The 17,330-nt window shown below is 40.3% G+C and overlaps 3 protein-coding genes across 3 annotated transcripts in view; 2 read left to right on the top strand and 1 right to left on the bottom strand.

The window, feature by feature from the left end:
* Positions 1 to 17,330, top strand: part of LOC138085677 (zinc finger protein 160-like) — a 406,927-nt gene that overhangs the window by 109,987 nt on the left and 279,610 nt on the right. Inside the window, exon 4 of the mRNA XM_068980181.1 lies at positions 10,247 to 10,256. Coding sequence (XP_068836282.1) covers positions 10,247 to 10,256 — 10 coding nt within the window. The remainder of the gene's footprint in view (positions 1 to 10,246; positions 10,257 to 17,330) is intronic.
* On the top strand, positions 2,343 to 3,296 carry LOC138085886 (olfactory receptor 7G1-like). The gene has a single exon (XM_068980489.1). It carries the CDS (start codon positions 2,343 to 2,345, stop codon positions 3,294 to 3,296), a length of 954 nt encoding a protein of 317 aa, XP_068836590.1.
* On the bottom strand, positions 11,848 to 16,940 carry LOC138085759 (olfactory receptor 7G3-like). The gene is made up of 2 exons (XM_068980292.1): positions 16,923 to 16,940; positions 11,848 to 12,768 (listed from the first exon to the last, which is right to left on the bottom strand). Exon 2 carries the CDS (start codon positions 12,763 to 12,765, stop codon positions 11,848 to 11,850), a length of 918 nt encoding a protein of 305 aa, XP_068836393.1. The 5' UTR covers positions 12,766 to 12,768; positions 16,923 to 16,940.

The raw sequence follows: 17,330 nt of genomic DNA, 5'->3' as shown, positions 1-17,330 counted from the left end.
AGCTTTAGCATCAGTTCTTTCAATGAATATTCAGGACTGATTTCCTTTAGGATAGACTGTTTTGATCTCCTTGCAGTCCAAGGGTCTCTCAAGAGTCTTCTCCAACATCACAGTTCAAAAGCATCAATTCTTTGATGTTCAGCTTTCTTTATAGGCTAACTCTCACATCCATACATGACTACTGGAAAAACCATAGCCTTGATTAGATGGACCTTTGTCTGCAAAGTAATATCTCTGCTTTTTAATATGCTGTTTAGGTTTGGCATAGCTTTTCTTCCAAGGAGCATGTCTTAATTTCATGGCTGCAGTCACCATCTGCAGTGATTTTGGAGCCCAAGAAAATAGTCTGTCCTGTTTCCATTATTTCCCCATCTATTTGCCATGAAGTGATGGGACCGAATGCCATGATCTTAGTTTTTTAAATGTGGAGTTTTAAGCCAGCTTTTTCACTCTCCTCTTGACATTTATCAAGAGGCTCTTTAGTTCCTCTTTGCTTTCTGCCATAAAGGTGGTGTCATCTGCATATCTGAGGTTATTGATATTACTCCTGGCAATCTTGATTCCAGCCTGTGCTTCATCCAGCCTGGCATTTCACATGAAGTACTCTGCATATAAGTTAAATGAGCAGGGTAATGATATACAGCCTTGATATACTCCTTTGCCAATTTGGAACCAGTCTGTTGTTCCATGTCCGATTCTAACTGCTGCTTCTTGACCTGAATACAGGTTTCACAGGAGGCAGATAAAGTGGTCTGGCACAGTCAGAGGCTTTAGCATAGTCTGTGAAGCAGAAGTAGATGCTTTTCTGGAATTCTCTTGCTTTTTCTATGATCCAACAGATGTTGGCAATTTGATCTCTGGTTCCTCTGCCTTTTTTAAATCCAGCTTCAACATCTGGAAGTTCTTGCAGTAGTTTGAACATTCTTTAGCAATGCCCTTCTTTGGGATTGGAATGAAAACTGAACTTTTCCAGTCTTGTGGCCACGGCTAAGTTTTCCAGATTTGCTGGCATATTGAGTGCATCACTATAACAGCATCAACTTCTAGGATTTGAAATAGTTCAGCTGGAATTCCATCACCTCCACTAACTTTGTTCATAGTGATGCTTCCTAAGGACCACTTGACTTCACACTCAAGGATGTCTGGCTCTAGGTGAGTAATCACGCCATTGAGGTTATCTTGGTAAATTAAGATTTTTTTTTGCATAGCTCTTCTCTGTATTCTTGCCACCTCTTCTTAATATCTTCAGATGGGTTGTGGTGGAGAGTTCTGACAAAACATGGTGCCATGGAGAAGGGAATGGCAAATCACTTCAGCATTCTTGCCTTGAAAATCCCATGAAGAGTATGAAAAGGACGTTGTTGGTTATTTACAAAACAGAAATAGACTCACAGACTTAGAGAACAAACTTCTGGTTGCCAGTGGGGAAGAATGGAAGGAAGAATCCCAGTTTGGGATTGATATGTACACATTGCTATATTTGAAATCTTCATCTCTTAAAACAGGATGACTGTTATAAAATTGTCTGACATTTGCTTGTGATCTTTTGGTGGTGGGTAGTGGGTGGACAGGAAGTCTGGTGAAGTTCACCTTATTTTCCCACTCCTGGTTCTTGACATGTGTGCTTAGCCATTCACCTATGTATTATTCCAGTTGCTTGGCTCTGGGGTCTCTGGGGATCGAAGCACAATGTTCAGTTGCCTCCTTAGTCTGCTTCTCTCTATGAAATTACCAAGTAGTGTAGTATAAATAATACAATTGCTCTCCTGGTGCTTCAATGGTAATGAATCTTTCTGCCTACTCAGGAGACATGGGTTCGATCCCTGATCTAGGAAGATCCCACACACTGTGGAGCTACTAAGGTTCATGGACCACAACTATTGAGCCTGTGCCCCAGAGCCCTAGAGCCGCAACTACTGAGCCCACACACCATAGACCCATGCTCTGCAAAAAGATAAGCCACGGCAGTGAGAAGCCTGTGCGCCACAGCTAGGGAGTAGACCCTGCCGCAACTAGAGAAGAGCCCAGGCAGCAAGGAAGACCCAGCATGGCCAAAAATAAACAGAAATAAAATTATGTCTAAAATACAGTATGAATAGTGTAATATAAAAAAATGACTACCCATTAAGCCCTGATGGGAATTAACAATGGATGACATTTTGTTTATCAGCCTCAGTTTTTTAAGAAAGTATCAGAATAATATGCATACAGAAGACACGTTTCTTGTTCTTCTGTTTGTCTCCATCTCATCCCATGATAATGTTTTGCTTCCTGCTGGTGCGTAAAACCCACATTTGATTGTGTTGTCAGTTTCCATCTTTCTTAGCAGATTTGTCCACAACATGGGACCCAGAAACAAAACAGGAGTTTCAAAATTCCTTCTTATGGAAGTGACAAAGGATCTGGAACTGCAGCCACTCCACTTCATTCTGTTCCTGTTCATATACCTAGTCACCATTCTGGGAAACCTGCTCATCATCATGGCTGTCATCTCTGACTCCCACCTCCACACCCCCATGTACTTCTTTCTCTACAACCTGTCCTTTACTGACATCTGTTTAAGCACGACCACGATCCCAAAGATGCTGGTGAACATCCAAACACAGAATCAGAGCATCACTTATACAGGCTGCCTCACCCAGCTCTGCTTTGTTCTGGTATTTGCTAGTTTGGAAAGTTTTCTCCTTGCAGTAATGGCCTATGACCGATATGTGGCCATTTGTCACCCACTGAGGTACACGGCCATCATGAACTTTCGCCTTTGTGGTCGGCTGAGTCTATTCTCCTTGTTTATTAGCATCATAGATGCCCTGCTCCACAGCCTGATGGTGTTGCAGCTGACGTTTTGCACAGACCTGGAAATCCCTCTCTTCTTCTGTGAAGTTGTTCAGGTCATCAAGCTTGCATGCTCTGATACCCTCATCAACAATATCCTGGTATATTTGGCAACTAGCATATTTGGAGGTGTTCCTGTGTGTGGAATCATATTCTCCTATACTCAAATTGTCTCCTCAGTTTTGAGAATGCCATCAGTGGGTGGAAAGTACAAAGCTTTTTCCACCTGTGTTTCTCACCTCTCAGTTGTGTCCTTATTTTATGGCACAGGCTTGGGGGTGTACATTAGTTCTGCTCTTATCAATTCTTCCAGGCAGACTGCAGTGGCTTCAGTGATTTATACAGTTGTCCCTCAAATGATGAACCCTTTCATCTATAGTTTGAGGAACAGGGACATGAAGGAAACTTTGAGAAAACTCATCAGTAAGATACCACTGCCTTTTCAGGACTGTGTTATTTAATTGCCACACACTTGTGTGTTTTCTAGATGTTATTCTCTTATTATATAGAGCTTCCCTGGTGGTTCAGACAGTAAAGAAGCTGCCTTCAGTGCAGGAGATAGGGTTCAATTCCTGAGTTGGGAAGATCCCCTGGAGAAGACCATGGCAACACACTTCAGTATTCTTGCCTGGAGAATCCCATGGATGGAGGAGACTGGTGGGCTATAGTCCCTGGGGCCACAAAGAGTCAGATACAACTGAAGCAATTCAGCATGTGCACACACATTCTCTTATGTATTTCTAGATTCATACCACTGTAGTCAGAAATAATACTGTATGATTTCAATATTTTCAAATTTATTGATACTTGCTTTGTGGCCTAAGATGTAAACTATCTAGAGAGTGTTCTATGTGCACTGGAGAGGATTGTTCTTTCTGCTTTTGTTGTGTGTAGTGTTTATATAGGGCTTCCCTGGTGTCTCAGACAGTAAAGAATCTGCCTGTGATGGGGCAGAGCTGGGTTCAATCCCTGGGTTGGGAACATCCCCTGGAGAAGGGCATGGCATCCCACTCCAGTATTCTTGCCTGGAGAGTCCCCAAGGACAAAGGAGCCTGGCAGGCTACAGTCCCTGTGTTTGCAGAGTTGGACACAACTGAGCAACTAAGCACACAGCACAGTGTTTGTGTCTCTTGGGCTTTTTTAGTTTATAGTGATTTTTAAGCCCTCTGTGTCATTTTTTTTGTTTATCCAGAGTTACTATTCTTTGCTGAAAATTTGCATTAAAATCTGTAAGTGTTAGTATAGAAATTTGGATTTCTCACTTCACTTCTGTCAAGTTTGCTCCACATATTTTGAGGCAGTATTGTTTGGTGTATATATGTCTCTAATTGTTCTATAATCTTGATTATTAACCATTTTATCTCTATCTGACTGTCTACCTATTTCTATCTATCTGTCTTTGTCTAGTTTAACAGTTTTGACTTAGAGTCTACATTACTACTATATTAACTCTCTTTTGGTAATGATTTACCTAAGTTTCTCCATTCTTCTGTTTGCAATCTATTTGTGTTTGTGGATCTCCAGTGAGTCTCTTATAAATCACACATATTCACATCAGGTTTCTTTTCTCTTTTTCCCAATCTCTGTCCTTCATATTAGACCATTTAATTCACGTATTTAAACTATCTACTGACAAGGAGATACGTAATTCTCCACCTAAAATTTACTTTCTGAATAAACCATGTTTCTCTCCAAATATATACCCAGGAGTGGAACTCCTGGATCATATAGTAATATAATGTGTGTGTGCTCGCTTGCTGAGTAACTTCAGTCATGTCTGACTCCCTGAAACCCTATGGACTGTAGCCAGCCAAGTTCTTCTGTCCATGGGGTTCTCGAGGCATGAATACTGGAGCAGGTTGCCATTTCCTCCTCCAGATCTTCCCCACCCAGGGTTTAAACCCGCCTCTCCTGTGCCTACCGCACTGGCAGGTGAATTCTTTACTGCTAGCGCCACCTAGGAAGTCCCAGCTACGGTCCATGGGGTCACGACTTAGCAACTAAACAACAAAACAAAGCCTCAAGGCTTCCTTTCATTTTCTTTTTACCTGTGCATAAGAAAATAAAATCACCTAGAAATAAAATAAGCGGGTAAATCATCAGAAGACATAATCATCAAATGAGAATTTCCCTGGAGATCAAAAGGTAAAAAAATGGATATGGTGAATGCAGAAGCGAAAGAGTTCTCTTCTTAAAGTAACACAACATTTTGCATAGAGACAATATTCCATTTTTATTTTCCTGCATTCCTGCCCTTCCATTCTCGGAGGCAACTACAGTCTTAACTTTAGTGGGTCTCTTGGCATTGTGTTAAGCTGTTTTTATACACATGTATGAGTATGTGTGTGCATGTGTGGTTATTTGCATGTGTATGTGTGTGTATGTGTGTGTCCCAATGCAAATGCCCCTCGCTTCTAGAAGAAATAAACTGTGATATTCCGAGACAGGAGAATAGCGTAGGGAAGTGACATTAGTGAATCAGAATGAAATGTACTAAAATGTGTTCCCTCTTTCTGTTTCTATACATAAGCAAGATATAGTGGTCACTTCAGAACATGAATTCCTTCCTGAAATTAGAAGTTATCATCTCAGGATTGTTCTCTATATCTCTCCTCTTCTTGTTCCATCCCTCACTATCCTTCTTATAATAAACTGTGTTATTTTGTCCAGTCATGATTATGCCATAAACAAATTACTACAGCGAGATTAAGATGTCTCAGATGTCAAGCATTTGCTTGGTGATATTGTCTATTTATTTAAGTTTCCTGTGACACAGGAGCCTTCATAAGGAAATGAAAATCCAAAAAACCAGTTAATCCTGAGTATTTTTATGCTAGGTGAAAATAGAGAAGAAAAAGACAATCATGTGCTTAACAGCTGTGAATGTCAAGGAAAAATAGATGTGCTGACAACAGCACTGGGCCTCTTGTTTGTGTCAGTCAGTCAGTCAGTTCAGTCGCTCAGTCGTGTCCGACTCTTTGTGACCCCATGAATCACAGCACACCAGGCCTCCCTGTCCATCACCAACTCCTGGAGTTCACTCAGACTCACATCTATCGAGTTCGTGATGCCATCCAGCCATCTCATCCTCAGTCGTCCCCTTCTCCTCCTGCATCGGAGTCTTTTCCAGTGAATCAGGTCTTCGCATGAGATGGCCAAAGTACTGTAGTTTCCACTTCATTCCTTCCAAAGAAATCCCAGGGCTGATCTCCTTCAGAATGGACTGGTTGGATCTCCTTGCAGTCCAAGGGACTCTCAAGAGTCTTCTCCAACACCACAGTTCAAAAGCATCAAATCTTTGGCGCTCAGCTTTCTTCACAGTCCAACTCTCACTTAAATAAAGGAACCACCCCTCAAAAATCAATGATGTCAATGATCATTTGGCATGGACTTATGGTAATCTTTTTTGTGGTAGTAGCTCAGTCATGTCTGACTCTCTGCAACCCCATGGGCTGTAGCCCACCAATCTCCTCTGTCCATAGAGTTCTCCAGACAAGAATATCGGAGTGGGTAGCCATTCCCATCTCCAGAGGACCTTCCCGACCCAGGGGTTAAAGCCAGGTCTAAGTATATAGCAATTAAGACAAATAACCCAACTGTTTCAACACAAATAATAAAAACTCAAAAGAGAAAAATAGTATGGTTTTCAAGGTAGCTACAGCATGAGGAAAGTTAAATGAGTGATTTTTATTTTTTACACAATTTTTGAGGGTTATACACTATTTGCAGGTGTTACAAAATGCTGACTATAATCTACATGTTGCAAAATACACCCCTGTAGTCTATATTATACCCGATAGTTTGAGCCACCTACTCCCCCCACCTCTCTATTGCCCCTCCCTCCCTCCCCGCTGGTAACCACTAGTTTGTTCTCTGTATCTGAGAGTCTGCTTCTTTTTAGTTATATTAACTTGTCTGTTGTATTTTTTTGTATTACATGCCAGTGATGCCATACAATATCTGTCATTCTCTGTCTGACTTATTTCATTCAGTATGACAAGCTCTGGGCTTCCCTGGTGGCTCAGTGGTAAAGAAACCGCCTGCCAATGCAGGAGACCTGGGTTCGATGCCTGGGTTGGGAAGATCCCCTGGAGGAGGGCGTGGCAACCCACTCCAGTATTCTTGCCTGGAGAATCCCATGAACAGGGGAGCCTGATGGTCCATGGGGTCCCAAGAATCGGACACAACTTAATGACTAAACAGCAACAACAATAATGACAATTCTAGGTAATGACAATCTCTAGGTCCATCCATGTTGCTGTAAACTGCATTACTTCATTTCTCTTTTAAATTTTATTTTTAAATTTATTATTTTTTCTTTTGTTATATTTATTTATTTTCTAATTGAAGGATAATTTTTTACAGAAATGTGTTGGTTTCTGTCAAACATTAACATGAATCAGCCATAGGTATACAACTGGGGGGAATTGCTTTACAATGTTGTATTGGTTTTCTGCTGTACAACAATGTAAATCGGCCATAATTATACAAATGTCCCCTTCCTCCTGAGCCTCTCTCCCTTCCTACCAACCCACCTCTCTAGGTCATCATAGAGCACCAGGCTGGGCTCCGTGTTATATAGCAACTTCTCACTGGCTGTCTGCGTTACACATGGCAGTGTATATATGTTGATGATGCTTTCTCCATTTGTCCCACTCTCTTCTTCCCCTACTGTGTCCACAAGTATATATTCATTTATTTGGCTGCATCAGGTCTCAGCTGTGGCACGTGGGATCTTCACCATGTCATACTTATTCCCAGGGCAAGTGCTGCAGTGCAGTTATGCTCAGGGCTGTCTGAGTCAAAGTCTTAGCCTGGAGGATTAATGTTGCTATGGTTACTTGTGCTGACTCCATGTTCATGGTGCAGAATTTCCCATTAATGAAGAAAATATGCCTAGGTCCACTCATGTCGAAACATTAGTATACTAATAAGCTGTTCACACCTTGGAGACTTTCTCAAAACCATCGATTCTCAAGAAAAATGCAAAAATGTAATAAAGCAACCAGATTTAGGGAATCAACTCTTGCCTGTTTTGGGCAATCAATAAGCACATTCTCAGGGGTCTTAACACAGGAAGTAGAAGTGTCATTGAATTGATCCTGGCACATAAACTAGGGACTCCTGCAGGTGCCAGTACCCAAGCCACCCAGTCTGTAATGGGGCCCAACAGAAAAAGAGGAAGAGGATCTGACTATCATGATTGATTTTCAATATTTATTTTCCTGACATTACCTACTAATTCTACAACTGAGACAGATGTACCAAAACATAAAAGTAATAGAGAACAGATCAAGTTACGAATATCAGGGGATTAATTATTTCTAAATATGTCATAAAACCAGAGAAGGAAATGGCAACCCATGCCGGTAGTCTTGCCTGGAGAATCCCATGGACAGCAGAGCCTGGTGGGCTATAGTCCACGGGGTCACAAAGACTTGGGCACAACTGAAGCAACTTAGCATATGTCATAAAAACTTGGAAATAAAGGATGGGATGGGTCCCGTTGGGCTACCTACCTGGAGAATAAAGGAAAGGAAAAATAGGTCTAGAATTAATAACCTATTCGTGGAGATTAATTACTATTGTTCATTTAAAATCTGAAGTAGTATGATGTCTTTTCTCATTAGCTTTCAAGTAAAAATGTGACTGACAGCTGAACAGGAAAGAGTCTGCATGTATTTATTTCATACACTGTTTTGTGTGTGGTAGGGAAGGTAAGAGATTCAATATAAGGTCTCATTTTCTCATCCAGTTGTGAGCATCTTAAATAGCAAGTCTTTTATACCAGGGGCTAAGATCCCTGCTAAGTAATTAGCACAGACTGAAATGTTTAAAATCCCACAACTACAAAAGCATTTGAAGTATCCAAGTGAACTTTGTTCAATTTCCTTTTTTCTTCTTAAGGCTAACAGGAATCTTCTCCTCTTTTTCTAATTTTTTTAATTTTTTTTATCTTTTCCTCTTTTACAAAGTTTTGTTTTTTTTTTTTTTAATTTTTGGCTGCTCTGGGTCTCCTTTGCTGCAGGTGGATTTTCTCTAGTTGCAGTGAGCAGGGGCTGCTATCCTTGATAGTCTTTTCCAATGAGTCAGCTCTTCACATCAGGTGGTCAACGTACTGAAGCTTCAGCTTCAGCATCAGTCCTTCCAATGAATATTCAAGGTTGATTTCCAATAGGATTGACTGGTTTGATCTCCTTATTGTCCAAGGAACACTCAAGAATCTTCTTCAGCACCACAGTTCGAAAATATCAATTCTCTGGCACTCAACCTTCTTTATGGTGCAACTCTAGAGTTGTTGAGTGTTTTCTGTTTCTTAATTTCCACCTCAGCTTTACAGAGCAGAATCTGAATTTCCTCTGTGATCAATCATTACTGTGGTCAATATACACAGACTTCCTATTCCCTTTTTAGACTTTCATTATCATCTTTTTTCAATTTTCACATAATAGATTCAACATACATTTTTCTCCACACTGGAGAACTTTGGATTGAACTGTCCTTCATCAGAGAAGGCGATGGCACCGCACTCCAGTACTCTTGCCTGGAGAATCCCATGGACGGAGGAGCCTGGTAGGCTACAGTCCATGGGGTCGCTAAGAGTCGGACATGACTGAGTGACTTCACTTTCACTTTTCACTTTCATGCATTGGAAAAGGAAATGGCAACCCACTCCAGTGCCTGGAGAATCCCAGGGATGGGGGAGCCTGGTGGGCTGCCGTCTATGGGGTTGCACAGAGTCGGACACAACTGAAGCGACTTAGCAGCAGCAGCATGTCCTTCATATTCAATTTTATTATGATTTAAAAAAGACAATGCCCATGCACTAGTGTGCAGCTTTGTCCATTATTTAGTAGGTTTCATGAGATTTCATCCATAATTGAAGATATAAATGATGATCCATGTTTTTAATATTCACTTAAAAACATTTTCTTTAAGAACGTCAGTATTTTCATGTGGTCATCAATTTACTTTACATTTTAATGCTTTCAATAGGAATTGTCTTAGTTTATATTTTTCAAGATATATTTTCTGAAAACAAACTAACAGCAAGGGACTTCCTTGGTGGTCCAGTGGTTAAGACTTCACTTTCCACTGCAAGGGGTGTGGGTTCAATCCCTGTTTGGAGAGCTAAGATTCCACAGGCTTTGCAGCCAAAAACCCAAAACATTAAGCAGAGGGAATATTGTAAAAAATTCAATAAATACTTTAAAATTCATCCACATCAAAAAATCTTTACAAAATAAACTAATGACAGGATGGCATTGTAATATCACTGTTCACCATCTTAATAGCAATAAATTTTGAACATATGAATATTGAGTAAAATATGCAAAGATTCATCTGGGGCTCACAGAAAGATAAAGCTTTTCATGTTCCATGTTTTACCAAAAGACTGGAAACATTAAAGGACAGGCAAGGTGGAGCCAAGTGGCTCTGCTGATTTATCTCCATAAGTGAGTCAATACTTACTCTTTCAGGTAATATAGATTAAAAAATAAAATTTGACCCCTTTCTTATACCACTCACAAAAGTCAACTCAGGCTAGATTAAATTTTTTTAATGTACCACCTGAAATGTAAAACTCCTGAAGAAAATACAGAGGTTAAGCTCTTTGATACTGGTTTTGGCAATGAATGTTTGGATTTGACACCAAAAGCAAAGGCACCAGATCAAAAATAAAAAAATAAGTGGCCCAGTGGTTAAGACTTTGCCTTCCAATGCAGGGGATTCAGGTTCAATTGCTGGTCAGGGAGCTAAGCTCCCACATGCCTCAAAGCCAGAAGACCAGAACATAAAACAGAAATAATATTATAACAAATTCAATAAAGACTTTTAAAATGATGCACAGTAAAAAAAAAAAAAAAATCTTTAAGAAATAAACAAACAAGGAAGCTACCAGAAACTAAAAGCTTTTACATAGCAAAGGAAACAAACAAAGTGAAGTGAAAGTGAAGTCGCTCAGTCGTGTCCGACTCTTTGCGACCCGTGGACTGTAGCCCACCAAGCTCCTCCATCCATGGGATTCTCCAGGAAAGAATACTGGAGTGGGTTGCCATTTCCTTCTCCAAAACTAACAAAAAAGGACCTTAATTTGACAAATTCCTTCTTTTCTCCCAAATTCATGTTGACTGATTGTCTCACCCTGAGAAGCTAAGAGGACACTATGTTTTCCTCTCCACCTTTTTTAAAAAATACATACTGGGACTTCCCTGGTAGTCCAGTGGTTAAGAATCCACCTTCCAATTCATGGGACACAGGTTCAGTTCTTGCTGGGAGAACCAAGATCCCACATGTAGTAGGGCAACTGGCTCCATGCTCCACAACCAGAGAAAGCCTATAGGCCATAATGCAGACCCAGTGCCGCCAAAATAAAATAAATAAGTAAATAAAAAATATATATTCATTTGAGTTGTTTAATGTGACAATTTAAATTATCCTTATTTTTAATTTAAGGGTAATTGCATTACAATATTGGTTTCATTTCTGCCATATATCAATGTTATAATTTCATTAGGTATATATATCAAATTGTCATGTTAATTTCCACTGGCTATGTAAAACAGGTAATCAGTGGAAAATAACATGATAATTTGATATATAAACCTAATGAAATTACTACTGCCGCCAGAATAATGATCATATTCATCCCTTCACATAATTACAATATTTTGTAATCAGTGTCCTCTTTCTATCCCAACCATTCTCCTAAAAGCATTACCCTCAGTATCACTATAGAAAGAAGGCCTAATTCAGGTTCTAATTTGATAGAACCTGACCAAAGAGTCATAATCAAAAAGTTCACACACATTTTAAACATCTCAGTATTAGAGAAGAGCGAAGTCAGTTTTCAAGCCTACAATGAACTGTATTAGTTATTTTGGAATTTCAACACCACAGCACTTTGAAGTAAGAGTCAGGCATTTGGTCCAATCTACCCTTCTTGTTTGTTGACTCATACTGGAGCCCGGGTACAAGGTAGGTGACACAACTACAAGAAGGAGACGTTCCTCAGGTAAGTTTGCACAAGGCTTGCTTCACATCTTTGTTCCTCAGGCTGTAGATAAAGGGGTTTAACATTGGAGGGACCACCGTGTACATCAAAGAGGCTATTGCTGTCTCCTTGGAAGAGTGTGTAAGCGCAGAACTAATGTACACTCCGAAAGCTGTCCCATAAAATAAGGAAACCACAGAGAGATGAGATCCACAGGTGGAAAAGGCTCTATATTTCCCACCAGCTGAGGGCATTTTCAGAACAGAGGAGACAATTTGAGTGTAAGAGAAGATAATGCCAAGGAGAGGAACACCACCCAATATGCTAGTCACTAAATATACCAGGATGTTATTGATGAGGGTATCGGAACATGCCAGCTTGATGACTTGATCCAATTCACAGAAGAAATGGAGGATTTCCAGCTCTGTGCAGAAGGACAGTCGTAATACCATCAGAGTGTGGAGCAGGGCGTCTGCACTGCTAATGACCAGGGAGAGTAGAATCAACAGGCCACAGAGGCAGGGGTTCATGATGACGACGTACCTCAGTGGGTGGCAGATGGCCACATAGCGGTCATAGGCCATCGCTGCAAGGAGAAAGTTTTCCAAGCCTGCAAATAACAGGACGAAACAAACCTGGGTGAGGCAGCCTGTGTAACTGATGGATTTGCTCCGTCTTTCAATGTTCACAAGCATCTTGGGGACTGTGGTGGTGCTGAAACAGAGGTCAGTGAGGGACAGGTTGGAGAGGAAGAAGTACATGGGGGTGTGCAGGTGGGAGTCAGAGCCGATGGCCAGCATGATGAGCAGGTTGCCAAGCACAGTGACCAGGTACATGGTCAGGAATAGACCGAAGAGGAGGGGCTGCTGTTCTGGATCTTCTGAGAGACCAAGGAGGAGAAATTCTGCTACATCTGTTTGGTTTTTGGTTTCCATGTTGTGGCTGAGTCTGATGAGAAAAAAAAAAAAAAAATGTGAAAACAGAAACAGACTCATACACCTAGAGATCGAATTTATGATTGCTGGGGGGAAGGGATAGTTAAGGACTTTGGGATGGAAGGGTACACACTGCTCTATTTAAAATGGATAACCAAGGACCTACTTTATAGCACAAGGAACTCTGCTCAATGTTATGTGGCAGCCTGGATGGGAGGGGAGTTTGGGGGAAAATGGATACATGTATATGTATGGCTGAGTATCTTCACTGTTCACCTGAAACTATCACAACATTGTTTGTTAATTGGCTGTACTCCAATTTAAAATATTTTTTTAAAAAAGAACAAATACATGTGATAGGACACTTAATTGATATACAAGAACCCATTCTTTTAGAACACTGTAACATCTATATTGTAAATTGAATTGAAAATATTTTTCATCTTTTTCTTTACCTTCTGTCCTTCTTTTAGTCTTACTTTCTCAACCTCTTTTCTTTCTGTCCTCTGTACTCACTCTAAACTAATTTATTCTTTCCCACATTGTACCAACGAATAGAAATAAAATGCAGAACAATGTATAGCTTATTCCTTGAGAATTCTCCAAAGCTTCCAACCAGCAAGCAGGGAAAACAAAACCAAGCATAAGGAAAGGGGATGGAGGGATACACTGGGAGATTGCGACTGACATATCCACATTGTTGTTCAGTCGTAAGCCATGTCCAACTCTTTGTGACCCCATGGACCCTCCAGGCTTATCTGTTCATGAGGTTCTCCAAGCAAGAATGCTGGAGTGGGTTGCTATTTCCTTCTCCAGGAATATACACATTACTATATATAAACTAGTATCTACTTTATAGATAGATAAATCATATCTATTTATACATAAAAATAGATAACTAATAAGGATCTACTGTATAGCACAGGGAACTCTACTCAGTACTCTGTAATGACCTATATGGGAAAAGAATCTTAAAAAAAAAAAAAGAGTGGATAGGGACTCCCCTTGATGGTCCAGTGGTGAAGAATCCACCTTCCAATGCATGGGACATGGATTCAAACCCTTGTTGGGGAACCAAGATCTCACATGCCCCTGGATTGCTAAGCCCCCAAGACAAAACTACTGAGCCCATGCCCCACAATTACTGAGTCCTCGCACCCTGGAGCCCTCACCACATAACTAAAGCCTGCATGCTGAATGAAGGCATGGTGCAGCCAAAAATAATAAGTAAATAAACATTTTTTAAAAGAGTGAATATATGTATGACTAATTTACTTTGCTGCACACCTCCTGAAACTAACACAACATTGTAAATCAACTACACCCCAATAAAAATTTTAAAAATAAAATAGTGAAGTGAAAATCGCTCAGTCGTGTCCAGCTCTTTGCAATCCCTTGGACTATACAGTCCATGGCATTCTTCAGGCCAGGACACTGGAGTGGTTAGCCTTTCCCTTCTCCAGAAGATCTTCCCAACACAGGGATTGAACCCAGGTCTCCCACACTGCAGGCAGATTCTTTACCAGCTGAGCCACCCGGAAAGCCCCAAAATGAAATAACACACACACACACAAACCATAAGCATACTAAACATGGGCTTTAGAGCAGAATTTTTCAAACTGTTTCTTGCATCAAAATCCACTGGAGTGCCTGTCCAAACCCATATTGCTGGCCCCACACTCAGAATATGAGTCTCAGAAGATTGGGCATGGGACTCAAAATTTGCCTTTCTAACAAATTCCCAAATGTTGTTGTTGCTGGATTAGGTTTTACTTTGAAGACCAATCTTCTGGAGCCCAGATCAATGTGGAACTAGAAAATCAACTCGTTCACGTGGTGGTGCAGACCCAGCACATTTAATGGGGAAAACAATGGCCTGACTCATCTGTGTTCTCTCGGTGCTCTGGGAGTTCGTGTCCAAAACTCAGTTCAACCACTCGCTTCTCAATGGTCATCAAATTCTATCCTTTCTTCTCCCTTTCCATTTCTGCCTCATTGAATTCTTATCACAAAACTGCACTATAAGCATTGTAGTTCATAATGGCATTAACAGGTATCACTGAAGTAAATCTATTATTAACGGCTCACCCTACCACCAGCACAGTGTTCTAGTGTGAGGCATACTTTTCAGCACTTTTCTCCTTCTCGTGAATTCTTTCTGCAAATATGTTTGATAAAGAGCTTATATTAAAAAATTTAAAGCGCTCTTACAACTCAATAATAAAAGACAGGTAACTCAACTTTTTTAAATGGACAAGATTCTTAATAGATGTTTCTCAAAAAAAGATACATGAATGGTCAAAAAAAATCTCATAAAAATGTGCTGAATATCATTAGTAATTAGGAAAATGCAAATGAAAGCTTCAGTGAGATGCCGCTACAACACCCACTAGATAGACTATAAGAATAATAATAAAGCAGACACTGCTAAGTGGAGAAACTAGAGCTGCTGGGAATATAAAATAGTACAGCCACAAAAAATTTCTTAAAAATTTAAGAACAAATACTATATGACTTAGCGGTCTCATGCTTAGGCATTTACCCAAGAGAAATGCAAACATATGTTCCCATAGACATTGACATATACGAATGCTCACGACATCGTTCACAGTAGTGAAAAGTGGAAGGAATCCAAGTACCCATTAACCAAAGAATGGAGGGGAAAAAAGCATTTCCATACAATGGAATATCATTAACAATGGAATATCATGAAGAAATTAAAGGGGACAAATTGCTGATACACGTTATGAATGAACCAGAACCTTTTATACTAAGTGAAAGAAGATAAAGACAAAAAACTACATATTATGTGATTCCGTTTGTATGAAATGTCTCCATAAGGCAAGTTTATAGAAACAGAAAGCAGAAACGTATTGGTCAGACTGTAAGGGTGGGAGTGAAGATTAACTGCGAAAGGCAATGAGGGAGCTTTTTCAAAGTGATGGAAATGTTCTAAACCTGGATTATGCTGATAATCGCACAACTCTATAAATTTACTAAAATCATGGACTCATACACTTACAATGGGTGATGTTGTACCATGTAAATTGTCCTTCAGTAAAGTTGGTAAGGGGGATTCCCAGGAGGTGCTAGTGGCAAAGAATCCGCCTGCCAGTGCAAGAGATGTGGGTTTGATCCGTAGGTCTGAAAGATCCCCTAGAATAGGAAATGGCAACCTGCTCCAGTATTCTTGCCTCAAACGTTCCATGGACAGGGGAGCCTGGTGGGCTACAGTCCATGGGGGTCACAAAGAGTCTGGCATGACTGAGAGACTAAGCACAAAGTTGGTAAACATTTAAAAAAAAAAAAAAGATACAAATCAATACCAAAAATTGGCAAGGAGGTACTATGGCAAATCTCATACACTGTCAATATGTCATTCTAACTAATTTTATTCTCTGTTGATCTATAAGTCAGGTTCTTTTAACATCCTCCTGTTTGTCTATGGCCCCAGGGAAAGATAAAGATAAGGTAAGATGAAGGTATGGATGCAAAATACTTGGCACTCCAGCAAGAGCTGGTGAAATGACTCACACTCAGATTTCCAGACTTTAGAATTGAACTGCTGCCACTAGGTGATGCAAACGTCGGGGAGTACAGATTTATGTATCAGAAAGGGTTGACCAAATTCCATCACTTGCCTTTGAAAATGTCCACCTAATAAATCCTTACCCTGATTTTGAAACTCTTCTAACATGTGACCACAAGGGGGGTATCTAGATGTGACAGCAACAGAAAAGAGTCCACACTCAGAACCTGAGATTAAGATTAGAATATGATACTTGAGGACTTTGCGAGTCCAGTGGTTAAGAATCCACCTGCCAATGCAGGGGATTGGGTATGATCCTGGTCTAGGAAGATCCCAAATACTGCAGAGCAACTAAGCCTGTGCACAACTGCTGAGCCCATGCTCTATGTGCCCTGCAACAAGAGAAGACAACAACAATGAGAAGCCTGTGCACAACAACGGAGAGTAGCCCCCACTTGTTGCAACTAGAGAAAGCCTGGGTTTAGCAACGAAGACCCAGTGTAGCCAAAAACAAATAAATATTTTTTTAAAAAAGGATATGCTACCTGAAAACATAAGCTATTATGTGAATGAGACTCTCTTTTCTCCCAAGAGTATTAAACACATAATATGATGAGACTACTTATATATTCCAAAAAAGAAGAATTGGAGGAAATAGAAAGTGCATGACATTTTGAAAGTGAAGGGAAAATTAACTAAAAAGCAACAACCTGTTAGTGTGTTAAAGCACAATCCTGGGGTCAAGAAGATAAAAATCTCCCAACACAAGTGCCCAGTCTGCTTGACAGAAGAATTGCTACAACAGTAGGAAGAGGGAGACAATTGTCAGTCTTAAAATGGAAAAAGCAAAGTGAGAAACTTACATCCAGATACCTGGAAACCTCGATAATCGTGGGACTTAAAATTGTAATCAGTAAAAATGGCTTATTATATTTTGCATGCATGAGTGCTAAGTTGCTTCTGTGGTGTCTGACTGTTTGTGACACTATGGACTGTAACCTGCTAGGGTCCTCTGTCCTTGGGATTCTCCAGGCAA

Source organism: Capricornis sumatraensis, chromosome 9 (genome assembly GCF_032405125.1).
Source record: "Capricornis sumatraensis isolate serow.1 chromosome 9, serow.2, whole genome shotgun sequence".
Lineage (NCBI taxonomy): Eukaryota > Metazoa > Chordata > Mammalia > Artiodactyla > Bovidae > Capricornis > Capricornis sumatraensis.
Note: the sequence above shows the minus strand (reverse complement) of the source record. Positions and strands in the feature narration are given on the sequence as shown.

What these genes read in the sequence shown, in the direction of transcription:
- LOC138085759 (XM_068980292.1), bottom strand. Translation starts at nt 12,765, where the DNA reads ATGGAAACCAAAAACCAAACAGATGTAGCAGAATTTCTCCTCCTTGGT.
- LOC138085886 (XM_068980489.1), top strand. Translation starts at nt 2,343, where the DNA reads ATGGGACCCAGAAACAAAACAGGAGTTTCAAAATTCCTTCTTATGGAA.